Raw genomic sequence first — 27,359 nt, forward strand, 5'->3', positions numbered from 1 at the left:
ACATGGGACCCTTTGGGCTTTGGGCTAATGCTCTATCCACTTAGCCAAGCCCCCTAGGGCTCACTGCCCCCTTTACAGAGGACATTGTGGCAGGGCAGGGACATGCAGGTCTTCCTGAAACAACAGACCGATGGTCACTGGACCAACCGTCCTGACCGGGACCGGGCATCTCACAGCTGAGGACTCAGGGTGCCGCTGGGGACCCATGGGGCAGTTCCATGGGGGTGACACCTACCTGTCCCTCATGAATGGGGAGGTCTGTAAGTGCTGAGAACACAGATTCGTTCGATTGAATTTGTTGCCAGACAGTTTGCTTCCTAATGAAATCCTGAAGCATTGTCTGTGCCTGTGGGGGTGCGAGTGCGGTCAGAGTCAGACTCCCTGCTGACGTCGGGCAAATAAGATCACACAGCAGCACAGCCTTCCACTAACGCGGCTGCGCAATGTGGTTAGGACACCATCCTCTTTCCGTTCTCCCCTTTTCATTATATTAAAGAGACCATAATCTCATGAGCCACACACCCTCTAGGACCCTGGAGGCATTGGGCGGGGAAGGTGAGCTAAACAAGGAGTAAGTGAATCTACATTGACTGAGCATGCAAACTGGGACACACTCATCCCCTCCCGTGGTCCCTAATCACCCAGGTGTGTGCTCAGTGGCTGGGTGGGGCTGAGGGACAAGCGGGGGAGATAGGGGGACTGTATCAGGCTGAGAAAAGGCTCTTGGGAGGCCTGCCATTCTGGGTCAAGCCCAGCGCTGCAGCCCACTACCCTACCTCAGTGACACGAAGACACATTCCCCATCTTCACACTGGGAGCAGGTCACAGGGCGCGTGGTAGAAAAGGTGTGTGTGGGAGTGTGACGGGCAATATTATCACTTTCCTAATAGAGCATCAAACCATTGCACGGTCTGGGATTCGATGGAAAATGGCGTGCAACTCGACCAAGCCGCTCAGCCCCCGGGCCTCAGTGCCCTCACTGTGAAAACGGTTACAGTGCCTAAGTAGGTATTGAGAAGGCCGTGCCTGTTCACTATTGCTGGTAACAGATTACACAGACGTACCAGCTTAAAACAGCACACATTGGGTATCTCACTGTGGCCAGCAGTCCAGGCTCCATTATGTCCTCAGTACAGGGTCTCGAGGCTGGAACCAGTGTCAGCAGGGCTGGAGCGGCCCCTGCGTCCGGGCCCCAATCTCATTCAGATTGTGGGCAGAACTCACACGGCCGCCCCCAGCAGATACAGAAGTAGCTCCTGCACACGTGACTCTCCCACGCGGTGTTGTATGCAAGATGCTGTCCACATGAGGGTCAACCAGGTGGGCAGTGGTGAGCGCTGGGCTGCCTCTGTGTCCTGAAGTTTCTTGTTGGAACTTAGTCTGGTTGAAGGGTCTCAGCCCCATAACATCAAAAATATAATCACGTCCATGGTTGCTCCGATCTCTCATTTTTCCGTTGGAAAAAATGTCCATTGACTTTCAGTCTCTCACCCCCAATAATCCAAACCCACTGTCCCTCCCCAGGGGTGAGCATCGTCAGGAACGAGCAGCTCCCCTCGCAGTGCCTGGCCGATGTGGACACCTCTGATGAAGACAGCATACAGGCCCGAGAGGCAGCCTCCCACCTCTCCACTCAGAGCGGCCGGACCTCACCTGCCAGCCAGGTATGGGGCGTGGGAAGACTCCTGGTAGCTTCTTTGAGTGGAGCTTTTTCATCTTATACCAAGTCATAACAGAAATTACAGCGTTCCATACTTTAAAAGCTGTAAGATTGCACAAGCCTACTTAACAGAGATGGGTGATGTCATCAAAATACATGTGTGTGTTCCCATGGTGGAGGGGTTTCTGGAAACCCTGCCCACCACCCCAATTTGAGCAGACACTCCCAGTCCCCTCCCCAGCCCCAGCCACCACCCATCTGCCTTCCTGTCTATGGAATCATACAATGCAGGACCCTTTGTGACCGGCTGCTTTCTGCTTTTGAGTTCATCCTCATTGTAGCAAGGGTCAGAACTTCATTCCTTTAAGAAAATTCAGCTTGGCCCTAGCTGGTTTGGCTCAGTGTCTAGCAGGCGTCTTCAAACTTTTTAAAGTGGGGGTCAGATCACGGTCCCTCAGAGAGCTGGAGGGCCGGACTATATGAACTACTAATTCCTACTGTAACACCTCGGCTGCGCTCACTGCCCAAAAAACCTGGCGGGCCGAATCAGACTCCTCTGCGGGCCGCATGTGGCCCGTGGGCCATAGTTTGAAGAGCATCACCTGCGGACCAAAAGGTCCTGGGTTCGGTTCCAGTCAAGGGCATGTACCTTGTTCGCAGGCTCCTCCCGGAGCGCGTGCAGGAGGCAACCAATCGATGTGTTTCTCTCACATCAATGTTTCTCTCTTCTTTCCCCCTGTCTTCCACTCGCTCTAAAAGATCAATGGAAAAATATCCTCAGGTGAGGATTAACCAAAAGAAAAGAAAATTCAATTTAAAGTATGTAAGCCCTAAATTAGTGAGAACTGCTCACATAAAAACACCGATTTATGACGTAGTCCATCCATCACAAGGTTCCTTTGGAACCACAGGCTCCTTTCACTGAAATTAAATCACAAGCCCGTTTACAGACAACTGATGAGAACAAGAAAGTACATTTCATTGGGGAAAAGGCAATGCTGTTTCAGAGGAGAACATCGTGACCTGCTAGGCTGATCCTGACTCACCAGTCTTGGATGGGGCCCTAACTTCTATGGAAGAAATTGTGGGATTTGGGGCCATTTTGTAACTGATAACTCTCAAAGCATGGAAACCAGATGGGGTGAATGGGCCCTGCTCTGGATGGAGAATCCTGAGCCACAGCTGCCCCGAGGCTGGTCTCACGCACATCTACAGAGCCTGGGTTACTGCAGGTCCGGCTTCCTCCACATGCTGGTGCCTGGCACAGAGCCCCCCCGGGAGCTCTGGAGGGTGCCTTCGTGGAGTTCCCCTCCTGGAGACCCATAGGCCGAGCTCTGGGCTGGCAGGCGGAGAGGATGGCCAAATGGTTAGCAGGATAGAGTCCTCCCTTGGGACAGAGACCTCCTTGGGATAGAGACGTCCCCCAGAGGAAAGAGGCCTCCCCCCAGGATAGAGACCTCCCTCCTGGAAGAGACATCTTCCCCAGAATGGCGAGGTCCCCCTGGAATAGAGACCTCCCGGGTAGAGCCCTCCCCTGGGAACAGAGGCCCCCCGGGATGCAGCCCTCCCTGAGATAAAGCCCTCCCTGTGACAGAAACCTCCTGGGATAGAGACTTCCCATGTGGCAGGACCACAGTGGCAGAGGATCTCCCCGTCTCCTAGAGAGAAGACAATGGGATGAAGACTAGAATTAAATTGTCAGTTTTCAGTAGGTTTTTGATTTAGCAACCTTAGTAACTTTCAGTAAAATACATAGCCCAGCTGGTACTAACTGTTCTGTAAGCCACCTTGAATTATTCTGGCTCATGCTTGTATCTTATCTCTGGAAATTTTTCTTCATTTACCTCTATCAACTCTATGTACTTCGACTAACATCTCACCTACAATAGAATGCGTCTTTATATCAGGGAAACCGGGCAGCAGGAGGCCATGCTCCCAAATGCAGCCACACCAGAGCTGCTCTGGGGCCGGAATGGGGGGCCCTCCACCTCTGCCCCCAGAGCAGCCCTTCCGACCCCAAGACTCACAGACATGCGCTGAGTTCTCCAGAGCAATGTCTTATTGGGGCGCATCTGCATGGTGCTCCTGGGATCCGTCACCTGTCTCTGCTTTGTACCCATAGTTAGGACTTTCTGGGTGAGGAATATTCAGGAAGGACTTTCTATAAATAACTCCTCCTGCCACGAGGAGGCCAACGAGGACACAGCATGCAGCACGAAGGACACTTCCACGGGGCTGAGGTGGCGGGGGCAGGAAACGGAGCCCCGGCACTTAACCCACACCACCATGGGGGGTGAGCCCCCACTCCCGAGAGCCGGTCCCGGGTCATCGAAGCCATGCTCAGGCTGCACACACTGACTCGGTTTCCCCACAGGAGCCTCATCAGTCCCAGATTATGGCTGTTCTGTGTAATGCATGGCCTATGTCTGTGTTGTGCTTGCAAGTTATACATTTTGGTTTTGTCGCCCAGAAGTTGAAGGCAAAACCGTTCACACTTGATGTCCGTTCGTACGAGTCTAGTAACATGATGACCCTGACAGTTGGGGCTCACACAGGGGAAGATGCCACCGCCAACGCAGTGGCCATTTGGGGCCGAGGGGGAAGGCTCAGCAGCTGCATGGAGGTGGCCCCTGAGTCCCCGAGGAGCAGGTGTTCCGTGGGCATGTCTGATGGCCCCAGTGGCTCTCAATGCCAGATAGAAACCCGGAGCTGTTATATCTGCGCTTGCATGCGGTCCTGGAGGCCTCCCTCCCCCTGAGAGGCCTGGGTGCCAGCCTGGCCTTGTGAGAGCACCACGCCAACCCCCCGGCTCCTCTGCCGGCTGCTGCCTTTCCATGGCTCTATGCTCCCCCAGTTCCTGCTCACCTCCCCCAGCCCCAGGTGAGAAGGGCCCCAGTGTCATCATGGGGAGTTTATCTTTCTTCAGTGACACCTCACAATGACACTCTTGGCACTGGTGGGCTGGGCCCTCCTCTCCAGGCCTGAAGTGGCAGCCTAGCGTCCTGACTGCTCCAGGGCACGAGGCTGTCTGCTGGGCTCCCTGTTCCGAGGTATTGACCTCCGTCACTTTAAACTGAGTGCAACCAGAGGTGGTCTCAGTCACCAGGGCCGCTCCAGAACGAAACCCTCGAGGTGACCGCCCTCAGCTTCGCTCTTCCTTGGGGGGGGGGGGGGGGGGGGGCCCTCCGCCCGCTCAGGGCTCTCGGTGCTGTGAAGACCAAACTAATTACCTCGCAAACAATGCAGAGGCACCTTTCCCCGGAAGGGCCCTTGCCCTCTGCTAAACCCAGGTGAGCCTCGAGAGAGATAATGGCAGGAAGGCTGCGTCCGCTGGGCCTGCAGAAAACTGAACAAGAATTGATTTTCTCCTGTCCCCGTCTGGGAGCTAATAGCTTCTGGTGACTCAAGAGCCTGGTGACTCAAGGATGAGGAAGTTGTGTGTTTAGTCACTTCAAGCTGTCCCCTGGCCCACCAGTGACCTGCAGCTCCTGCAGATAATGAGTTTTGGTTTGATCGGCCTGGCCTCGTTAACTCACGCCTTCCTGTGCTGCGAGGGACAGCAGCTGCCCTGGTAACGATCCCCATTGGCCTTTCATGTCCAGCTCCCTGGTCTTGGTGAATCTGTCACCCCTCCTGCTTTTGCTGTCCCAGAGCCCTTGGTGTGGGAAGACAGGTGTCTTGGTCACCCTCCCCGGGTCATGGCCTCAGGGACGGCCCCAGCTTTCCATCCACGGCTTGGGAATTTGGTGCTTCCCAGGGGGTGGGTGCTGGGTCTTGCTGGTGGGAGTGGGCTGTGTCCCAGCCACTGTATCCTCGGCTGCAGGGTTTTGGAGTGAGCAAACGCACATCAGTGGTGGAATGTCTGATGACCCACCTGGAGACAGGGTCCCGGAGCCCCTTTGTTAAAGGAGGTTGAGGTACTAACAAAGCACAAACTAAGGAAATAGTTAGTGAAGATCTATGCACCCCTCGTTCACTGCACGTTATTTAGAATAGGCAAGATATGGAAGCAACCCAGGTGCCCAGCAAAGGACAAGTGGATAAAGAACAAGTGATACATATATACAATGAGAAATGACTCAGCTGAAAAAAAAAAAGATGAAATCTTGCTATTTATGACAACATGGACAGATGTAGAGGGTATTATGCTGAGTGGAATAAGTTGTACAGGAGGTGTTGGCCAGGGTGGTTCAGTTGGTTAGGCACCATCCTATGCACAGAAAGGTCACTGGTTCAATTCCCAGTCAGGGCACATACCTGGGTTTCAGGCTTGATCCCCAATAGGGAGTGTGTGGAAGACAGCTGATATCATGTTATTTCTCACATCAATGTTTCTCTCTCTTCCTCTCCCTTCCTCTCTCTCTAAATCAATAAAAACGTTTCCTTAAAAATAAGTAATACTGACACCTGGTCTGTGTGTTCAATGTTTAGAGTGGCAGCCCACACATCAAGGAGTCTCAGGTTCAATTCCCAGTCAAGGCCTACAGGTTTGATCCCTGGCCCTGCTTGGGGCATGTGAAGGGGCCAACCAGTCCATATGTGTGTCTCTCTCTCATGTAGATATTTCTCTGTCTCTGTCTCTTTCTCTCCCCCCCCCCCATCTCTCCCATCTTTCCACTCTCTCTAAAAAGCAATGAAAAAAATAGCCTTGGGTGAGGATTAACAAAACAATAATTGTAAGTCATACAGAGAAAGAGGAATACCACATGATTTCACTTATATGTGGAATCTAAAAAAAGAAAACAATGAACAAAACAAAACAGAAACAAACTCATACAGAGAACAGAGATGCTTGCCAAAGGGAAGGAGAGGGAGGGGCTGGGCAGAAAGGGGGGAGAGTAAGAGGTACAAGTCCCACCTATAAAATAAGTCCTGGGGATAGGGAGCAGAGCCAGGAACAGCCTCTGGACCACACAGGGAGACAGATGGTGCTGGCCGTACTGTGGGGATGGCTTTGTCAGGTATATTCATGTAAAATCACTCTGCTGTACACAGGAGACTAATATAATATGGCATGCAAATTATAAGTCAAATAAATGTGTAAATAGATAAATGGGGGATCTTAGATGGCCTGCTGGCATCAGGATCACCAGGAGCTGGCCACCCTACAGAGCCAGGTTGGAGGCCGGGTCTGGGCCCAATATGGGGCCTTGGGCAAGCACACGTGGAGAATGGATGGAGACACTGCTCAGCGGGAGCCTCAGGGGTGCTCCAGGATGCCACCCTCTCAGAGCCCTGCCTCTGAGTACGGTGCGCACAGATGCCACTGAACCGGACCCGCTCGCTTGCTTATTTCAGGGTCCTGGTGCCAGCGAGCCCACAGAGGCAGACGTGGAGGAGGAGACCCTGAAGAGAAAGCTGGAGGAGCTGACCAGCAATGTCAGTGACCAGGGAGCCTCTTCTGAGGAGGAGGGCAAGGACAAAGGGGCGGAGCTGGACAGGAGCACTTCCTTGGAGGACCTCCCCAGGATGACCCCAGAGGTAAGGCCATCCCCCACGGTCTCCACAGGACATGGGCGGAGGTAGGGCCAGGGGTCAACAGTCCGTAGCTAACACAGCAGCCCAGCCCAGGGCAGGCAGCTGATCCCTGGAGGTCAGTGAGGGGTCGTGACAAGGGCCACAGGGGGCCCAGCCCCTGGCTGACCGCCCAGCTCCAGGAGTGAAGAGGAAAGAGGAGGGTAGGATGAGGTCCTTGGTGAAGCTGCAGTCACTCTTGTCCTAGGTGTGCACGTCTGCGGGCCAAACACACAGATGGGAAAAGAGCCCCCCGCACTCCCAGGACCCCCTGCAGACCGCCAGGACCCCGGACGAGGCGCTGTCGCAGCTGGAGGACAGGGTGGCCGTGACGGCCTCCGAGGTTCAGCAGGCGGAGAGCGAGGTAGCCCACAGCCTCGGGAGCAGATGGCTCCCCAAGACTGACAGCGATGGGGCCCTGATGATGTGACAGCAGGAGAGGAGCTCCCCAACGGCTCACGCAGGGGAGCCCCTTCGGCTTCAGAACAGGAGTTTGGGGGTCCCTGTGGGAATCACACCCCCACCACCATCCGCCTGCCTCACCCCTGCCCCTTCCCCTTTGCTGTAGAGAGGGGCAGACGGGGTTTGTAGCCACTGGAGGAAAACGCAGGCACTCACGATGCCCCACCCCATGGAGGGGCTTCTCTAGAAGCAGTTAAGAGTTTAGGGCAGCCCAGAGCTCAGGACCACATTCTGGCCCGAGGAGCATGGGCCCAGAGCTTCCGTGTAAGGGTGGAGGTGTCGGTGGTGACAAAGGTCCGAGGACAGAGCAGGCCGCCCAGGGACAGTCACCAGGGGTTGATGGAGAACTGGGCTCTGCTCAGCCCTCCCCCCAGGGACCCACAGAGAAGAGATGGCCTATCCTTCAGACTCTGGCCCCAGCTGGGGGTGACCCAGCCCCTCCCCAACAATCATGGCACCTGCCTGAAATGGGACCCCAGAAAGTACATCTGGGTGGGAAACACAGTAAAACTGGTGGATGAGGGCAGCTGCTCTCCCAGGACTGTGACGGGAGGTGGGACTTCTGAGGGACGTCTGTCTGTTTTCACTGACCCCCCAGGTGTCGGAAATCGAGGCCAGGATCGCAGCCTTGCGGGCTGCAGGGCTCACGGTGAGGCCCTCGGGGAAGCCCCGGAGGAGGTCTAAGCTCCCGGTGAGTGGACACTGCAGTGCCCGAGGCCAGGGTGCCCCGACTCCTGGCCAGGCCCACAGGGTGAGAGCCCTGGGCAGCCATCTCCCCCTCCTTGAACTGCTGCCTCAGTGCCCTAACAGCCATCCATGGGCTGTGCCCTGGGGAGCTCTTTTTCATTCATTGCTTTTCTAACTGGAGAAAGTGCTTTAAGAGGGATCCTCGGCGCCCAGGAGGGTTTCAAAGACACCAGTGCACAGTTCAGAGCGCAGAGGAAGCACCTGAATGACGACACCCATGTTGGCAGCTTAACAAACTGCCCCCAACAAAGTGTGCCTAGAGCGGGGTGGGAGGGCAGCAGGCCCCCACGTCCCCCAACATCTCTCCTGGGTCACCTTGGGGATGTTCAGGCAAAATCACTCTGGTGAGGACACCTGCCGAGAATGAAAGACGGTCCTGGGAGAGGCCAGGACGAGCCTGCCAGGTAAAATGCAGGGCGCCATTTCACATAAATGATGACTCATCTTCCCGTGTGAGAATAGCCAGTGCATACTGGGGCATACGCTAAGGAACGGCTTGTTGTTTCTCTGGAATTCAGAGCAAATTGGCCGTTCTGTGTTTTAGTTTGCTAACCCTGGTCGTGCCCCCGTCCCAGCTCACTGAGTGGCCTATCTGGCAGGGCCAGCGTGCCTGCCCCGCATTCCTGAGCAAGTGCGAAGGAACGCCACCCCGTGTCCAGCCGGCCCCGGGGCTGGAAGTGACACAGGGAAGATAACGTACAGGCTTCTTCCTTGTCCCCCAGATATTTATGCCCCGACTTGCTGGGAAATTGAGCCAGAGTCCCAAGGATCTACCTGCAGGCCCTTCAGATGGGGTTGAGGTGCGTGCTTCTCTCCTTCCCCCCAAAGGATGGACAAAGAGGGAAAGGTGGACACCCCTTCTCAGAGCATGGCAGGCCTGGGGGCGGTGGAGAATTGTGCAAGCCTCACAGGCTGGTGGCCTCAGATACACTGAGTCGAGGGTGGGAGCTGGAGGAACCCTCACAGCCCACGCCTCCCAACATGGGCAGCTCCCCAGAGCAAAGCACCTTTTATGTTCTGGCACTGGGTGCTTAACTGATTGCCACCATGCATTTTAATATTGTTAACTGTTCAGTTATTGTCAAAGAGCAGAAGCAGTCCACCGGGTTAGTACTTAGAGTCTGGAAGAATAATGGGTCCCAAGTTAGCTCCCCTTGTTTCTAATTTACAATCAAGTGAAGCCCAGAGGTGTCTCCTTCCTTCCAGGTGATGGCGGGGCCCCACCTTCTGAGGACGAAGTTCAGCAATACCCCTGAAAGTCAAGGTGAGAGTCACCTGCGTCCCTCCTCCCCGCAGGCTGGGGAGGGGCTCTGGGGCATGGAGGGAGGCAGGGCTCTGAATGTCCACATCACCTGTGGGACGCCGCAGCCAATGCCCCTGCACCTGCAGGACGCTCTGGTGTGATGGGTGTCACAGCCAGAGCCCTGAGGAGAGAGCTTTCCTGAGGAGGAGGCCCCAGCCCCTCAGGCCGGCTGTCACATCACAAAAGGAAAGGAAAGGAGTGGCGGACCCCACACCAGCCCAGGGACCTTTCTGTTGCTTTGCCCCCAGTGAGCATTTCTGGGCTCCAGGGAGGTAGGGTTTTCGTGCCTGCTCCAAAGAGTGTTCCTTGGCACAGCTGCTACACTGTGGGTGCTTTGCTGAAACTATTGAGTGCTGAGAGAACTTCTCAGGGGTGGAGGGGGGGGGTCCATTTTTTTGCTACTTGGTTCATTTCCTGGGAGGCAAAGACACTTGTTTGGGTGAGTGTGTGATTAATAAGCACGCCCCTGTGTTTTCTCCAAAGGCAAAGATGAGGAGTCCTTTGTCCGGAAATCTGTGTACCGCGGGTCCCTGACACAAAGAAACCCCAACAGCAGGAGGGGCACTGCCCACCACAGCTTTTCGGTAAGGATTCATCCGGCTCTCTGAGGTGTCTCCAAAATTCTGTGGCCTGTCAGGTTATTTGTTGGTATTAAGTCCTCAGAGAGAAGAAAATTGGGGTAAAGTAACATGTAAACTTGGCAAAAGACTTAAAGAAAAATCTTATATGTGCATGTGTGTGCATCTGTGTGCATACCCATCTCTGCATGTTTACTGTGCACCTGTGTGCATACCCGTCTGTGCATGCTTATTGTGCATGTGTGTTTGTGCATTGCAGAAACCTGTAATGACCCACCAGCCCTAAGGGGGAGAGGTTCTTGGGAACAGAACAGAGCAACAGAGCAGCCAGCCTTGCTTTCCCTCCCTCACAGCCACCATGTCCCCCCATCTGCCCCGCACTCTCCATCCCACACCATCCAGAGGAGAAACAGGAAGAAACACCGTCCGTGATGGAACCGCACCTGTGAAATGAATTACGGTCCTCAGACCTGCAGCTGCTCACCCCCATTCACTGACAACTTCCCAGGCCACCTGGCCAGCCTGCTCCGATCCGTGAGAGACTTCTAAGCTCCATCTTCCCTTAGGGACAATGTTGTTTAAATTTTTTTGAAAGACACACAGAAAACCTATTTGCCATGAACTTTCACCCTGTTCACTACTGCCTTTCTCACGTTGGTTTCATGAAAGGAGCAGAAAGGAATAACAGTGTGCATCAGAGTGTGGGTGTAATTGGAGAAGGAAATTGGGCATCAATACAAGGAAGGAACTGAACTCATGATCAGCTGAATAATGAGAGAGGAATAGAGCCCCTGACTGCCCTCCCCCCCCCCCCAATATATACCTATTCTGTAAGTTCATCTATGGGTCAGAGACTGGGAGACATTGCCCTCCAGTCAAGGGCAGAGCATACACATGGTAGAAGTGGCATATGATCAGTGCCCAGACACAGACCTACAGGACCTGTGGGGAGAGGCAGTGATGGAAATGTACACGAGGCAGCAGCCTGGGGCTCAGAGGGCCAGGACCCATGAGTGGTGCCCGCAGGCCACTTGCCACAAGTTCCATAGGTAAGCCCTAAGTCCACCATCTCAGACAGGCTAGGACTCAGGGCTACTTCTGGGCGTCTGTGTGACTCGTTCAGTTGTAAGAGGAGCCCACTGTGAGCCTCCAGAGCTGCCTTCGGGCACAGAAACTGACCATATCGCCCATCGCAAGCCTGGCTGTGGCTTTGTAGGTTCCCTGGTTGGTTTAAACCTGGGATCAAATTTAAGCCTGTTTGCCGAGGAGGACATGGAGCCTTTGGTGCGAGGCAGTACTCCTGGAGCTCCTTCTGTGGTTTCTGTACTCCTGAAGTGATGTTGGGTAAGCTCCAACCTGGCGCTCTCAATGGGTGTCTTGTCCAGTTCACCTGGTACCCATAAGAGGAAGATGGAGAAGTGATACCCTAGGGTAGGGGTGTCGAACTCAATCAGAGAAGGGGCCAAAATCTAAAATCCAGCCTAAATCGTGGGCAGAATGGTTTACTGAACAGTCATAAACTGTCATTGTGATGGAAACGCAGCGGAGTGCAGTGATGACAGCGCGGTGCGGGCCACATTGCAAGGCCTGGCGGGACGGATTTGGCCCGCGGGCCTTGTGTTTGACACATGTGCCCTAGGGCCTTCGATGATGAGACTTCTTCAGACCTGACTGCTGACAAGCCCCACCCACAGCTGCACAGGATCCACCCTGAACCATTGTCAGGTCACCACAACAGCTCTGGTGCAAAGGCAGCCTCCAGGGGGTGGAATGAGCCAGCCTCAGGCTGTGCTGGGATTGGTGGAAAAGGTGGATCTGTGGCTCCTTCTCGGAATGGAGGCTGGTTCAAGGGTGTTGCTCCCAAGTCAAAGATACAAATGATTAAAAGATTCCCATAAATGGAAGGGAGGTCAGTTTTTTATGGACACCTGTCCTTATTCACAAAGTAAACTAAAGTCAAGGTGAGCTCCTAGGAGTCAAAGGAGACACAGTTCTGGCTGCCCTACATGTCCCTGCATATTCCTACGACAGGACGGGGTGCTGTGCCCCAGAACCTGCTCTCAGCCACCTGTGCTCTGTTCACACTGTGCTTGGTCCACGACCAAGGTCTCTGGGCTACTAATGCCCAGAGCAGTCACATAGCCATCCCTCCAGCTCCTCCAACTCCTGCCACCATGGAACTCATCAATTCTCCCATCCACAGCGCTCCCATCCACAGCGCTCCCATTGACAGCGCTCCCATCCACAGCGCTCCCATCCACAGCGCTCCCATCCACGGCGCTCCCATCTGAGCCACCCAGCCCTGGAGCTGGAAACCCCAGGCCCCAGCCCCCAGCCCTGTGCCTCCCCGCCCCTCATCAGACCACACCCTACGCTCTGTGTCTCCCAAATCACTCCCGAATTCCCGATTCCCCTCAGTCACCTCATGGCTTTTTCCAACAGGAAAAATCCCTTGCTTTCCTGGGATAAAACTCGGACAAGATAGTGAGGTTTTTAATACATTGCTGAATTTGTTACTTTAATATTTTATTTAAAGGGGGAGGTAGAAAAGGTAAAGGGAGAATAAATGGTGATAGAAAAAAACATTTTATTTAGGGGTTTTTCCCTCATCTGATGCCTTTAATATTTTGTCTCCCACTGTCTACAGACCCCCTGGTGAAGCCCCAGAGTGGTGGGCACCAGTGCCACTCTGTGACAAAGCTACTTTGCTGACAGGGGTTTACTCTCCCCCGTACACACACAGGCACACATGTATGTACACACAGGCATATGTGTGCTCACACACTTGTACTGGCACACGTGCACACATACATACATGTACACACATGCTCCCATGGTGATGCCCAGACAGCTGCCTCCAGGTGACCCTGATTGCCCACATATCTGTGGGGACCACCCGAGGGCTGCCTCTAAGACAAGGACACATCTCCAGACAGCGATCCTTCACCACAACTCGTGGCACTTGGCCACGACTACCGCTGAGATACTCCCAGTTCTGATGGAATCCATCCCCAGGGACCTTACCTGCAGCCACCATCACAGCCCCGCACCCACCCTCCACTGCCCAGGCCCCAGTCACATCCCCCCTCACCAGTGCCCACAGACTCCAGATCCGCAGGGAGCTTGCTGGCCACCAGGAATGGGCAGCCAATCCCCAGAGGGGGAGATACAGCCTGGAAGAATTTCTGAGAATTGATGGTCATAGGGCATGTCCTATCACAACCTACAAGTCTGAGGGGGCTACCCAGGTCTCCTCCCCAGGCTCAGGCTCCCTGACCCTACACTCAGCAGCACTTAGTGACCTTTGACATAACCTAATTATTCAGAATACAAATGAGTTAGGTGTCTAGGTCCAAGGTAAATGGTAGGATATTCACTTATTTCAACTCGAAGATTTAACTGTTAAATGAAAAGATGAGACTCAAAAACATATAAATATGATGAACTGGCCCAGAAAAGATGTGGGAAACCAATAGGAGGAAGCACATCACCTGTGAAATGATCCACTTCTTTGCTTTTATTGTGCTTTTTTTTTCTCTTTTTTTTTTCTTTCTATTTTTCTGCATGTGTTAATTTCTTTCCAGATGTATCTAAATTGCCTTTACAATAAAATTCAACAGATTTGTTTTCTGGTAATAATACACTTGCCCATTGAAAACATGAATGATGAAGACTCGTAAAAGCCTGGAGAGGAAACTCTTAAGCTGTGAAATGGACGAGAGTCGATCGTGTATGAGAATGACGCCATGGAAAGCCACAGGCGGAGGAGGATGGTGGAGACGACACCGCCGTGTCCGGCGTGGTCCTTCTCCTTTCGCCGTGACTTAGAGGAGGCGGAGGAGTGGCCGCACGGTCGCCCTCTGTGCGGGAGGCAGTGGCTCATGTGCTGCCCAGACTGTTGACACCTGACTTTGCCGTGTCCCCAAGGCGGGCGTGAAGAAGGAAGGCTAATGTGTTTTAAAACCACTTGGCCCAAATGAAATTATATAACCCAGGAAGGGACAAATCACATCGCTGATGAGAGTTTAAAAAAAAAAATAGAGGAAAACAAAGACTCAGATGTCACCTTGTGCGGGAGGCAGGGACCAAGGGGCGAGGGGGGGCGTCAGGGGGCTGGGCTGCTTCCTCCTGGGGCTATAAAAGGGGTACGCTGGCTCCCGCTGCGTCACACTCAGGACACCGGCCTCCTCAGCACCATCATGGGGAACAGTGGTGAGTAACCCAGGGGACTATCACTCTGCAAATCTCCCTCTGGGTCCGGGCTCCACGAAGGCCATGCTGGCTCTTCCAGCGGCGAGGCTGGCTAGCACTGGGTGGGATGGGCAGGGTCAGGCGGGGCAGCCACCCCACGGTTTATGTGCCTCAGGGCCATGCCTGCCTGCCCAGGGGCCCCAGTACTCAAGTGCTGTCCCTGGTGAAGGCAAAGGGGGGAGGCCACCCCTGCACCCCACTGAGAATGCAGACGGGGAATCCCCCTGGACAGACAGCAAAAACCTCCCCCTGGGGATCTAGATCTGCTAACCTTCTCCCGAGGTGCCCTCCATCCAGCATGAATCCCAGCCCCTGGGGAGGAGAGAGCAGCATCCCTTTGCACTCTGTTCTCATGGTGGCACCTCCACTTCCTGAGTCGAGGTCCCCCACCCCCTGAGTGACACCAGAAAAGAAAAGGGTGAGCATTTAAAACCACCCAGGTGGGCAGCACTTTCTGAGTGGCTCAGGAGAGGCTGGAAAGTCAAGGTGAACAGAGGGGTCCCCCCTGAGACAGACAGGGCGGGGAACCTGACAGAGGACCCAGCAGGAGGAATTGCTGGACGGGCCAGTTCAGGCAGGCCCCTGCCTCCACCCACAGGACAACATGCATTTCCTGGCCCCTCTGCTGCCCGCAGTGCCCCTGTCTGTAGGGGGTGGCCCTGCTGCTGGTGGCAGGTCCAGGGGTCATGGGGCGGGGGTGCTCTTGGTATGGACATAGGACGCTGACCCTCCTGCAATGCCCAGCTGTCCGCTTACGTCCTCCAAAGGGCCTGGGGGCAGGACTGGACAGGCGGCAGGAGGTCCTGGGCCGAATGAGGGAAAGAACCCTGCACTGGGGTCCCAGCCCCTGAGCCTGGTCCATGCCTCATCCTCAACCCCCAGCAATGACTCAGGCTGGACTCCCTCCACCCCTGCAGCTCCTCTGGGCAGCTCCCCACAAACCTGCTCCCCTCTACCCTCCCTTCTCAGGCCCGGTTGCACAGCACACAACTATGCAGAGGCCTCCCGCACCCCCAGCTTCCTAACACAGACAGACTGACAGACGGAGCTGCTCCAGACAGCCTGCCTCCCCACCCACAGCTTACAACCTCCAGTTCCTTCCGATGACACAGGGTCAGTGCCCACATGACGGAGACACAGAGGCTGACACACAGGACCACTCATTAATACTCACTGTGCAGAGGACAGATGGGGTCCTGAGGAGGCGCGGGACGTTGCCAGGCGGCTGCTACTTCTTCGCTCATGCCCACCCGGCACAGAACAGAGAATTCACACACACACACACACACACAAACACACACACTCCCAGAAACACACATCCTTCCACATGTACACACAAGCTCATACCTGCACATACACCTCACATAGGTGTGCACACGCTCTCTCTCACGCACTCACAGCATTCACATGACCTAAGGCTCCCAGCTTTGTAACACAGGCGCCCTCACGTGTGTTTAATGTTGCTCCTGCCCTCTCTGCCCCAGGCCCAGCCCTCCCGGGTGGGATCCCACCTGGAGCGGGGCCTCGGCGAGGAGCCAGGAGGCTGAAGGTGCTGCAGGCCTGGTTCCTGTGCCTGCTGCTGCTGGGCCTGGCCCTGCGGGGGGCAACGTGTCCCATCCACCAGCACTCCATGGAGACCCGCAGTGAGTGCCCACCCAACCAGATGTCAGCCTCCCTCACCCACCCCGCCACCCCAGAGCCACCTCCTAACCTGGGGCACGTCCTTACGAAGTGCCCCAGCTCTGGGGTGGGAGGTGGCCTGTGTTCACCCGCTTCCCAGTGTCCCTGTCCAGGATTCACTTCCCACCACCAGGGTGGCGGGGACTCCAGTATGCTTTGTCCCCTGTTGAGCCTGGGTGGGGGTGCGGAGGGGACTAGTTCTTGGTCCTGGTGTGAGTTTGAATTCCTGTTTCCCAAAGCCACCCCACACCACCAGAGAAGGTGTCGCCTGACCCTCCAGGTGCCCCTCCTTTGTGGGTGGGTCCCAGCCTGGCCTGTGAGCTTAGCCCGTGGGGAGCAGGCAGTTGCACCCGACACCACACACACCACACGGCAGGGCACCAGGCATACCAGGGAACGGAGATTGCGACTGTCTTGCCTTTTCTCTCCAGCCCCGGACATCGACCCTGCCTGGTACGCGGGCCGCAGAATCAGGCCTGTGGGCCGCTTCGGACGCAGGAGGGTGGCCCTGAGGAGCGCCCCGGAGCTGAGCCTGTGGCACCAGCGGTTGGCTTCCCCCTGGAAGGAGGCGCTGAGCCCTCCCAGGATGGGTGACAACCCGGCGCAGGAGGAGTGACCCCGCAGCCTCTCCCCAACCCCAGCCCCCTCCGCCAGGGACGACTTTCCCTTCAGTCCTAATAAAAGCAGCCGCCTCATCTACCCGTGTCTGTGTGGTGACAAACCTGGAGGACACTCAGAGCCCAGCAGGGAATAGAGGAGCTGGAACCTTCTTGGTTACCTGCAGGCGCAGGGGCCTCTACTCAAGCCGCCCAAAGGTGGCTCAGGCTGCAATCTGCTCCATCCCAGAGGTGGGCAGCACAGCCCTTTCAGCCCCCCGCCCCTCTCTCAGCCCCACCCCTGTCTCAGCCCTGCCCCTCCCTCAGGCCCTGCCCCTCCCTCAGACCCCGCCCTTCTCTCAGTCCCACCCCTGTCTCAGCCCTGCCCCTCCCTCAGGCCCTGCCCCTCTCAGCTCTGCCCCTCCCCTCTCAGGCCCCACCCCTCTCTCAGGCCCCTCCCCTCTAAGCCCCGCCTCTCTCTTGCCCCGCCCTCTCGCAGGTCCTCCTTTGTCCTCTTTACCTCCCTTGTTGGTTGGTACTCTGGAGGAGAAAAAGTGTTGTGAGTTGCTTGTTTCCAGTCAGCAGCAGGGAGACCGAACCTAGATCGCTTCCTGCCCACACTGTGTCCCTTTGCTAGTTGTTTCAGATCGGGTGGTGTCCCTGTCCTGCCTCAGATGTAACTTGTTTTCGGAGAAGGGAGACTCAGCCCCTTAACCTTCCTGAGCCCCAATTTCCACATCTGAATACCCCAAGACAGTAGTACCCACCTCGTTTCTGAGCTCGGTGGGCACAGGTGCTGCTGCTGGCATGGATGGGTGCTCAGTGAGTGTGAACCTCACACCCCTAGGCCCTGCTTTCAATCCAGGGCTGGGGAGCAGGTTTAACCACTTATTTCCAGCAGGAAGCACTGTGCACCCTGCTGCCAGGACCTCCAGAGCCCACCCTGACCACAGGACTCATGCTCACCTAAGCTCAGTAGGACTCAGGGTCCAGGACCCAGAGCAGGACCTCAGACCCGGCTGGCCCAGCTCAACTTGCAAAAGGCAGGTCCACAGCTCACCAGCCAGCGAGAGGAGGCAGAGCTGGCCAGACCACCCAGATGGGGCTGTGCCAGGGGCAGCAGCTGGGGGGAGGGGGGGGAGGCTCTTCTTGTCAGGTGGAGCAGTGACAGGGTCACTGGTGGTGACCTGCCCCCAAGAGGGCCTGAGGGAAGGACCTTACCAAGGTGAATAGGATGTGGCTCAACCTGGCTCTGCCTCTGACCCGCCAGCAGGGTCAGCACTCAGCACCTCTGGGTACAGGGAAGCCAGAGGGCTGGGCATCAGACAATTGCAGGCTGTGGCCTTCTGTGATGGGCTGACCTATGTCTCCAGACTCCAAATGTGAAAGTCCTAACCCCAGGACCTTACCTGGAAACAGTTATTTATTGCATTAAATGGTTAAGATGAGGTCATAACTGGAATAAGGGGATTCCCTGGGAAAGGGGGAGTCGGGGCACAGACAGGATATGGAGGCAGACACGGTGACGTCCCAACGCCAAGAAGCACTGAGATTGCAGGAAACCACCAGAAGCTGGAGAGGCCTGGGGCAGCTTCTCTCGGCCCCAGGGGAACCAGCCCTGCCCTCACCTCACCCCAGGCCTTCAGGCTCCAGACTGAGGGACATTTCTGTTGTTTGATACTTCGTTAGGGCAGCCCTGAAGCTCAACATCTCTGTCCCTAGAGAGATGAAGAGGCAGACAATTTCATGTTTCCTGTGTCTCCTCATCCTGAAAGTTTTCAAACATATGAGAACGTTTGAGAGTGATTACAGTGACTCTCACATACCCGCCCCGCAGCTCCCACAGTAATTACTGTGTTCACTTTCACCCCTTCTCTCTGCGCTGGGAAAGGAAGCTGCGGGCGTCACGACATTCCTCCTATGTACGTAGCTCAGCATGTTTCTCCTCCAGATAAGAACCATCTCCGACGTAATCACAAGATGACTAGCATGCCTGCAATTTTAATAGTTCTGTAATGTCATCTAGTGTGTAGCCAAATATCCCTAAGGTTGCCAGGGAGTCTTCGTCATCTTTTCTTGTAGGCTCCAGTCTACAGGCCACAGCTGCATTTGTTATTTCTCTGTAGTGCCTGCTCTTTTTATTGGTTGTGACCGTTGGCTTTCCACCTTGTAGAATGATCCACACAGGCGATGGTTCCCCGTGGTGTTGTTATCCTGCTCTTCTGTCCTGTGTTCCCGTCCTGAGAGCTGGACTGGGTCACTCCCTGTGGGCACGGTGCTCCCCATGCTTCCTGAGGCATCTCTTCTAAGCAACAAATGCCTGCCCGCCCCATCGCCACCCCTCCCCGACGTTGTGCTCCAGGACCACAGCCCAACCCCCCCACACACACACACAAATTCTGGGAAGGGCTGAGATGAGGTGGGTGAGCACTAGCACAGAGCCTTCCATAAATGTATTGGCCATAGTGGAGGCCGTTTCTCAGAAAGCTGGCCTTTTTCTTTAGATTTCTGGGGGTGTGGGTGGGGAATGGTTCCTATCTTTTTGTTGGACAGACATTTGTTGAGCGCTCTATGTGTGTCAGACACTGTACCAGGCACTGGACACCCCCCCAGAAGGAAGGACAGAGGGAACCTCTGCTCTCACAACAGTCTTCCACACCATGCCCGAATAGTGGGTTCACCAGGAAGGCCTCAAAGCAGAGCTGCAAACCAGTTTAACAAAAGCATCAGATGGGCAAGGGATGCTGGTTGCAGGGCTGCAAGGTGATCCCAATGCAGGGTTGATTCCCACCTGCCTCTTGGGGAGCAGGAGAGGGAAAGGGGAGATCACATCCCAGGTGATGGAGAACCCGGGCCCCAGACCACAATGCCTCCTAGCCACTGGTGGGGGCCTGATGGAAATGAGTCCAAGGGCACTTTAATAATAGATTCTAGCACAGCAGTGCTAGTTTGACAAGATGGGAGTAAAATAGACATAGCTGTAAGGGCATCCTACCAATTTTATGCTTGCTTCCATACTTCCGTCCCATCTATCAAAGCATCAGAAATTCCTCTGAACACCTTGTATTTAGGAGTGAAGACTCAGGACCTGGGAGCAGCCTGGTTGACCTTAATTAACACATTGAAGATGGATCATGAAACTTCACGTGTTTTCTGTTCTAAGGCTTTTGGCCAATCACGAGAATTCTTTAAAAAGATATTAGCTTGTAAGAACATGTAATAAATAACTTCAAAATGTAATTGGTATATAATTTGAAAGCGTGCCTTTAACATTTATGTAAAACGTTTTTTGTACTCGTTCCATAAAAACTTATCTGGCCACTGGGTAAAGCTAGCAATAAAACTACCAGTCCGTTAAGTGATAGTAGATCGCCATCTGGTGGCCAGGGGAGCAAAGGGAAAAATTTGTGAAAAATTCAAACTTTACTATAGTTAGAAACTGCAACACATTGGAATAAGTTGTCAGATTTCACCTGTGAAATTATCTTTTTTTAAAAATGTCTAAGGTAACCCTGGCAAGTGTTGCTTGGTGATTGAGTGTTGACCCAAGAGGTCACCAAGATTAAAGGTCAGGGCACATGCCCAGGTTGTGGGCGTGATCCTCTGCAATAAGCAACCAGTCGATATTGTGGATGTTTCTCTCTCATCAATGTATCTATCTATCTATCTATCTCTATCTCTATCTCTATCTCTATCACTATCTCTTTCTCTTTCTCAAAAGCAATAAAAACTTACTTAAAAACAAACAACCAAGATATCGGGCCCTTTTCTTTATCCCTAAGCTTTCCCAGAAGGTCATGACAAGAAAGCGCCTTGGGACATCTGCTCTGCTTTTGTCTGGAAAGGTCACATGGAGTGTCTTTTAGAATAAGCTCCTGGACAGTTTTAATGGCGGGACGCCTGGGGGCTGTTTCCATCTCCCCAGAACAGAAGCTGGGTCTTTCAGGAGCCCAGGCCCTGCCATTAGGATAACGCTTGCCCAGGTGTCACGATTCAGAGAGACTTGGGCACCTGGCTAATGGGTGAGCGAGGGAGCAACAGCCAGAACTTAGGAAGGAGGCCATGACCTTTGTCAAGGGACACAGCCGTGCCGTGGTGACTTCCCTGAGATGGAGCCTAGACAATGCCAGGCCTCCATGGTGTGATCAGCCGCCTGCCAGAGCCCATCACCAGCTGAGCCCCACGTTCGATCCAGGCCCAGGGACCGGGCCGATGTGCCCATAAAGGGTGGATGAGAGCAGAGAGCAGCCAGGAGGGGTTCCTAGAAATGCTGGTGCCCTTTAAATGCCAAGAAGTTCAAAGCCAACGGGATTGGAAATTTTCCATGTCTCTCTGTTCGTTCTTACCATCAATATAGCGAAGCCACCCTTTTCAGATGCTAACAACATCCTATTTAAGATTCCAAACCTGCTTAACCTGGTCCCAGAGGCAAGGATGGAAACCAACATCAATCCCCCCAAACAGCCCCTCTGACGGCTCCCCCTGTCACTGGGGCTCTCCTCCCACAGCAACCACCTGACCTCGGTGAAGGGGGATAGGCAGTGCCGAGGCTGGAGCACCTGTGTCAACACTGGAGAGATGTCCTGTGCCACCTTTGTCACTGCCTGCTGCCTGACTGCCTCCTGAGCCCCTCACCAGGAGCCCCCCTAGGACGTGTGTGGCAAAGCCCCCACCTTGCGAATGCACCAGAGACAAGGTTATATATAAAAAGCAGTTTAATTTTTTTTAGAAAATCATCACTCCATCTCCCCTGGCCCTGCCACTTCCCCCTGCGCCCTCTCCGTCCTCTCCCCACTCCCACAAGCAGGTGGGCCTTGCCCAGCACCAGGTCCCTGTTCCCTCTGGCCCGTTTCATTCCTCAAAGTCGGGAGCAGCAGGGGGGATGAGCAGCCCGGCTGGGCGGGTGCCCCGGCCTGGGCAGCTGGGACTCGGTCTGGGTTTGGGTGTAGGAGGTGAGGCCATGGACACCGTCCTCTCCTGAATGACTCCCACGGGCTTTGGGGAGTGGTTCCTCTGAGAGATGCCAGCTGCCGGGCACCCCCGGGAACTAGACAGTGTTAATGGAGAAGCAGAATCAAGCACCACCGTCCACGTGGCACTGGCGGTGGCTCACCCTGAAGTGGCTGTGGCTGCCCCTAGCGGGCACAGCACTTGGCCCGCCCCATCGGCCCCTGGTTTAGCGTCAACCGGGCATCTCCCCGCCGAGTCTGGTCCTCCTTCCTCTCGGCCCTCTGCAGCAGCTCTCGAGCTGTGAGCACAGACAGAGGGGGTGGGGGTGGGACGAGGGAGCCCCCAGTTCTGCACAGTCCTGCACCTCACAGTCCTGGGACCCCACCCCTCCTGACATTCACCTGGAGCCATGAAGCTCAGGCCCCAACTCTCCCACACACCTCCCAGTCCCTAGTGACATCCTGTTGGGTCCAGGATGCCAGAAAAGAGGGCCTGATGCAGCTGAGCCCATGATGGCCCCACCCCCGTGCTCCCTGGGACCCTCACTCACCGACAGCACTGAAGACCTCGGTCACCTGGTGGTTGAGTCTGGCCGAGGTCTCCATGAACAGCAAGCTCTGGCTCTCCGCAAACTCCTTGCCTTCCTGAGGAAAACAGCCACGAAACCCACAGCACTTACTTACAAAGCGTTCCCTAAGACGCTTAGCCGACACCTCTTCTCTCCACCCATCCAACCCCACACGTGGCTCAGTCACCACTTTCATTCTCCAGCTGGTGAGAGAACCAGGTGAGCCTCCTCGCAGTAAGCCCCACGCAGCAGGTGCAGCCCTGGAGCTGACTCAGTGCTGTGACTTGGTGCTCCCGGACAGGGCCTGCCCAGGACTCAGGTCACGAGGGCTGGGGGCTCACCATACAGGCCCCTGCCCACATCTCCCATGCTCTTATTCCTCCATGATGGGTGCTTTAACAGAAGAATGATCTATCCTTGTTCAGTCCCTAGCAAATTAACTTCTTCATTTGAGCCTTCTTCACAAATGTACTAGACACAAGAAAAAATTCTAAAACCCACATCTCCAGAGTGGGTGAGTGTGGGGGGAGGTGAGCGTGCATGTGAATGGGTGCTTGGGTGTGTGCAGGCCAACACGTGTGTATGTGTGAATGTGCATGTGTGTACCTGTGGGTGTACATGTGAGAATGTGTGCGTGCATATGTGTGGGTGGCTGTGCATGTGAATGGGGGGAGGGGTTCTCCATCCTCCTGGTGACATAATGGCCTGTCCCCAGTTCTACCTCAAAGGTCACCTCCCGCTCCTCACTGAGGTCCGTCTTGTTGCCGACCAGCATCACCACAACTTCTCCAGGGAGGAACTCCTGCTCCAGGTCCTTCAGCCACTGCTGAGCCTTGCAGAAGGAATCCTCACAAAGGAAAGAAGAACCTCAGACAGATCTATGGGCAGTCTTCATCAGCTATCCCGGGACAGGAACGCAGGTGTCCATGCCACATTGTATAGAACATGCTCTGGTCCTATTGACCGTATGACAGATAGCACCCCCACTCCAATCCTACCCCACCCGGCCTGTCCCATGAGGAGGACATCTGCTCCATCTCCGACCTTGGGGGCTCTGGGCCACAGGGAGCTCCTTGGGGGCTCTGGGCCACAGGGAGCTCTGGGCCACAGGGAGCTGGTTCGAGGAGGCTCAGCAGTGCCCTGCAGATCAGGTAGTGGGGCTCCTGCCTGGGCCCCACGAGGTCCCTCCCCTCCCTACAGCAGGTCCACCTGCTTCCCTTTCTGCTCGCCTGCCCACCACCTCCCTGCCCCCACCCACCCGGCAGGGCTGTCCCTGCTTCTCCCCCCACGTTCTGCTAGAACCTTCCTGCCCCCCGTGACTCCCCCAAGCCCCGCCCTTCCTGTTCCTGCTCCAGGTGTCTGCTCACTGGTATTTAGCATCTGTCCTGATGATACTCCATGTGTGGGATGTGCAGCCAGGGCTGTGCCTCCCTGTTTCTGTAACACCTGCTCCCCCTCTCCCCCACCCTCCCCGTCATCAGTGGGAGTCCTGAATGGCTGTGCAGGGTGTTCTGGGAGGACCAGCCGTGCCCTCTTAACTAATGACACCTCTAACCAATGACATTCACAAAGACCCTTTTCCCAAGTAAGGCCACACTCATAGGCCCTGGAGGCTAAGATTTGGCCAGAGCTTTTGGGAAACACAGTTCCACCCACTGCTGCAGGCAGAGGGCAGGGAGAACACGGCAGGTGCCGTGCGAAGGGTGTGGAGACAGGCTGGGCAATGTGAGCCTCACCTTGCTGGTGATGTCGTACACCAGCAGCGCTGCATTGGCGCCCCTGAAGTAGAGGTGGCAGACACTGTGGTACTTTTCCTGGCCAGCCGTGTCCCAGATCTCAAACTTCAGAGACGCAGCACCCAATTCCACCACCTTCGTGAAGAACGCACCTGGAACGGAGGCCCAGGGGCAGCTTTATCTGGAGGCTCGACCTCCACCCACCGGTCAGGCTGGGCCCGCGCGAGCCCTGGGCTCAGCGGACCATCGGGGACACGTGCTTCCTGCCGTCCACAGCCGGGAGGGCTGAGCAAACACCTCTTCTGGGAGGTGGCCGTTCCCATCAAAAGCCACGTGTCACAAAGAGCTGCTACAGACGCTTCATAGACACACGGAGGCCTCGGGCGGGGACATAGGCTCCCGGGGCCCGAACTCACAGCTCCGAGCTTTGCTGGCCAAGGTGATGTGATTTTCACATGGCTGTTGGTAGCACCAACCAGAGCGTGTGGGGTGTGTCACACACAGAACAGCACAGGGGTGGGGAGGGGCTGGAGAGGGCCCTGTTGGGAGATTGTTGAAATTAACACCTCACTGCAAGGCAGAGAGTTTGTTTCTAGGGCGGCTGTACCCAATTACCACAAACTGGGTAGCTTAAGACAGAAAAATATTATTTCCATTCTGGAGACCAGCGGTCAGAAGTCGAGGCGTCATGGGGTAGGCTCCCCCCGAAGCTCTGGGAGAGAATCCTCTCCGCGCCGTCTCCTGGCTGTGGTGGGGCCGGCCCCGTCCATGTCCCTGGGCTATGGACACATCCCATCTCTTCCTCAGGTTCACATGGCCTTCTCCATGAGTCCCTCAGTTCCAATGAGGTCCCAGTCGATGGACTCAGGGTCCACCTGCAATCCAGCACGATCTCATCTCAACACCCCTATCCAATGACATCCTCAAAGACCCTTTTCCAGATAAGACCACAGTCACAGGCACTGGAGGGTGAGATTTGGACTTGGCTTTTGGGAAGCACAATTCCACCTACTGCAGACAGAGGGTGGGTGGGGCTGGGTTGGGCTTTTAGCTCAGAGCTGGTAACATCCTGATTCTCTCAGGAGACTCCAGTTTGGGGAGACCGCCACCCAGGTCCTCTGCCGGCACGCCCCACACTTTCCTGCTTGTCCAGGAACCTGAATCAGATAAACTTCCTACGTGTATGGACCGAATGCTTGTGTCCTCGAAAAATTCCAGGTTGAAGCCGAATCCCCAGTGTGATAGTGTGAAGAGGTGGGGCCTTTGGAAGGTGATTAGAGTTAGATGAGGTCCTGAGGGTGAGGCCCCTGTGATGGGATTAGTGCCCTTGTATGGAGAGACTCCGAGAGCCCCCTCTCTCTCCTCTCCTAAGGTCCAAAAGATTTAAAAAATTCTTTCCAAAAACTGAGACTTTTTTAAAACGCCGCAGGACAAATTGTTAAAAATCAGGACTGTCCCTCCAAAAGCAGGACACCTGGTCACCTTATCCTCTCCTCCCCTCATATAGACAAAGAGAGAAGGCTCCGGTGAGTGCAGTTAGCTGGCCGCCACCTACACACCAGCAGAAGAGGCCTCAGGGAAAAACCTACCTCGCAGGCACCTTGATCTCGACTTCCAGCCCCAAAACGGCGGCTAGAGCAGACTGACTGGGTCAAACAAAGCCGTGGTCTCTGTCTCAACGTGGGGACTAATGGCTCCCCACTCACCCAGGCTCAGGGTAAGGCGGGAAATGGACACACGCAGCAGGTGCTCCGTGGGACTGCTGTCCTGAGGGTGCAGGCCGCGGACGGGCCTTGGAGGGGCTCTGTCAGCTGCACGAACGTTGTCCCCTGAGCTTCAGCCTTCTAAAGCTCAGCTCCCGTCTTCGCCATGGGCCAAGGGCGCCCTCTGCCAGGTGGCTGAGTCTGCTGAGGGCTGCTCCATGAAGCCCCCTGCCTGCCCTCTGCTCTCCCGAATGAGCCGGGAATGTCAGCCGTTTATCCACATCCTTTGTTCGTTTTCCACCACGTCAAGTCACATTTCTGAATCTGATGTTGGTTGTACCTTAAAAGGCGTCACTGCCAGGTTGCACGTGGGCACCAAAGCTCAGGGTCACCTTCTCCATTCAATAGCCAAGCTTCTGACATTTCCCCTTTTCATCTGAAAATGATGGCAGTGGCTCTGCTTCCATCAAGAGAAAGTCCCAATGAACTTTCAAGGGCTTTGGGGTTTTCCGTCCGAGTAGTGATGAGGCAGGAGCTGTTATAGAAGACAGAAACCTGTCTTCCCTGGAGAAACACTGGCCCTCAAGTGGGCCCTGGGCAAGATGGAGGCGACCTTTAACCCTCACCGCATAGACTCCTTGTCTCCAACTCGGAAAAGAGCCCTCATTTATTATCTTCATTTTCAGAAACCCACTGATACTCGCTATATTAGAGAATGAATGGACGGATGAGTGCATGAATGAATGAGTGAACTCAGAGAAACAGATGGCTTGTCCACGGCAGAGTCCAAATTTGAAACCAAAGCTCTGATTCTGGGTGAGGTGGCTCTCCACCCTGCCCGCTGCCTCCCAGAAGGACTGGGTAAAGAACATGCTGGGATTCCTTATTTCAGGTGGGGATCGGGGCTTTCACTCCAGGCAGGATGTGAAGGAGGCCAACAGCCCAGCAGACCTCATAGACCTTGACCTCTGGGAGCTCTATCCTGGAGTCTCTGTCAGAAGTGCTGTGAGAGGGTTGACCCTACTGTCCCTTCCACACACAACCCCACCCCAATCTAGGCAGAAAGGGGACTGCTCACAGGTAACCTGCCCAGGGCAGTGCTTAGCAGAGGGAGACTGAGAGGCAGAGCCTGGAGAGCTTCTTCCCAGCTCCTCCCAACCCTCACTTAGACACAATCCCCACACCCAACCACTGGGGGCCAGAGACCCTGGCCCTAAAGCTCCACCCCTGCAGACTCCCATGAGCTCTGGAGGCTGCTGTGCCTCCCCACCGGGACCTCATCTCTCCCTGCCTGGGCCCAGGATGCCCGAGGCTCTAGACAACGTCTGCCCTGTGTGCTCTGCCTGGGTCGGCGCCCTGGCTTCTTCCGTGGAGACTAAGAAAGGGTGTCAGTCACTTACATCCCACGGTGGGCAGGATGCTCTTGAAGTCGTTCTTCACGTAACGGAGAGCCAGGCTGGACTTGCCCACAGAGCCACTTCCCAGGAGGACCAGCTTGAACACGTAGGGCTGCCCCACCCCGGCCTGGGGGGGCCCACTCGCCTGCGCCATGGCCTGCGGAGACACACAACATCTGCCACCAAGTAACCTTAGCACTTTCACCCGCAGCAC

General features: G+C 55.3%; 3 protein-coding genes across 15 annotated transcripts in view; 2 read left to right on the forward strand and 1 right to left on the reverse strand.

Moving 5' to 3' along the window:
- The window catches only part of MLPH (melanophilin), a 30,882-nt gene extending 19,805 nt beyond the window's left edge, over positions 1 to 11,077 (forward strand). For 3 of the 8 annotated variants that reach the window (XM_036421636.2, XM_036421635.2, XM_036421637.2), the window contains 8 exons: positions 1,525 to 1,664; positions 6,959 to 7,141; positions 7,383 to 7,538; positions 8,235 to 8,327; positions 9,106 to 9,183; positions 9,590 to 9,647; positions 10,170 to 10,270; positions 10,618 to 11,077. In XM_036421636.2, coding sequence (XP_036277529.1) covers positions 1,525 to 1,664; positions 6,959 to 7,141; positions 7,383 to 7,538; positions 8,235 to 8,327; positions 9,106 to 9,183; positions 9,590 to 9,647; positions 10,170 to 10,270; positions 10,618 to 10,713 — 905 coding nt within the window. In that variant the 3' untranslated portion in view covers positions 10,714 to 11,077. Of the gene's footprint in view, positions 1 to 1,524; positions 1,665 to 6,958; positions 7,142 to 7,382; positions 7,539 to 8,234; positions 8,328 to 9,105; positions 9,184 to 9,589; positions 9,648 to 10,169; positions 10,271 to 10,523 lie in introns of all 8 variants that reach the window. The other 5 variants (XM_036421638.2, XM_036421643.2, XM_036421640.2 and 2 more) reach the window with 4 other exon arrangements.
- Positions 1 to 27,359, reverse strand: part of RAB17 (RAB17, member RAS oncogene family) — a 37,848-nt gene that overhangs the window by 5,948 nt on the left and 4,541 nt on the right. For 2 of the 6 annotated variants that reach the window (XM_045575781.1, XM_036421644.2), the window contains exons 2-7: positions 27,149 to 27,302; positions 24,046 to 24,197; positions 23,031 to 23,156; positions 22,292 to 22,385; positions 21,905 to 22,039; positions 521 to 525 (exon numbers count right to left, since the gene is read on the reverse strand). In XM_045575781.1, the coding sequence (XP_045431737.1) occupies positions 21,927 to 22,039; positions 22,292 to 22,385; positions 23,031 to 23,156; positions 24,046 to 24,197; positions 27,149 to 27,299 (636 nt within the window). In that variant the 5' untranslated portion in view covers positions 27,300 to 27,302 and the 3' untranslated portion in view covers positions 521 to 525; positions 21,905 to 21,926. The other 4 variants (XM_045575782.1, XM_045575780.1, XM_036421645.2 and 1 more) reach the window with 3 other exon arrangements.
- Positions 14,360 to 16,892, forward strand: PRLH (prolactin releasing hormone). Its single transcript, XM_036421650.2, has 3 exons — positions 14,360 to 14,476; positions 16,000 to 16,158; positions 16,627 to 16,892. Exons 1-3 carry the CDS (start codon positions 14,464 to 14,466, stop codon positions 16,809 to 16,811), a joined length of 357 nt encoding a protein of 118 aa, XP_036277543.1. The 5' UTR covers positions 14,360 to 14,463; the 3' UTR covers positions 16,812 to 16,892.

Source organism: Pipistrellus kuhlii, unplaced genomic scaffold, assembly GCF_014108245.1.
Source record: "Pipistrellus kuhlii isolate mPipKuh1 unplaced genomic scaffold, mPipKuh1.p scaffold_m20_p_7, whole genome shotgun sequence".
Lineage (NCBI taxonomy): Eukaryota > Metazoa > Chordata > Mammalia > Chiroptera > Vespertilionidae > Pipistrellus > Pipistrellus kuhlii.

Bases quoted from the DNA above. Each gene is read 5' to 3' on its own strand.
- PRLH (XM_036421650.2), top strand. The intron at 16,159-16,626 runs GTGAGTGCCCAC...TTTTCTCTCCAG, and splicing joins GCACTCCATGGAGACCCGCA to CCCCGGACATCGACCCTGCC.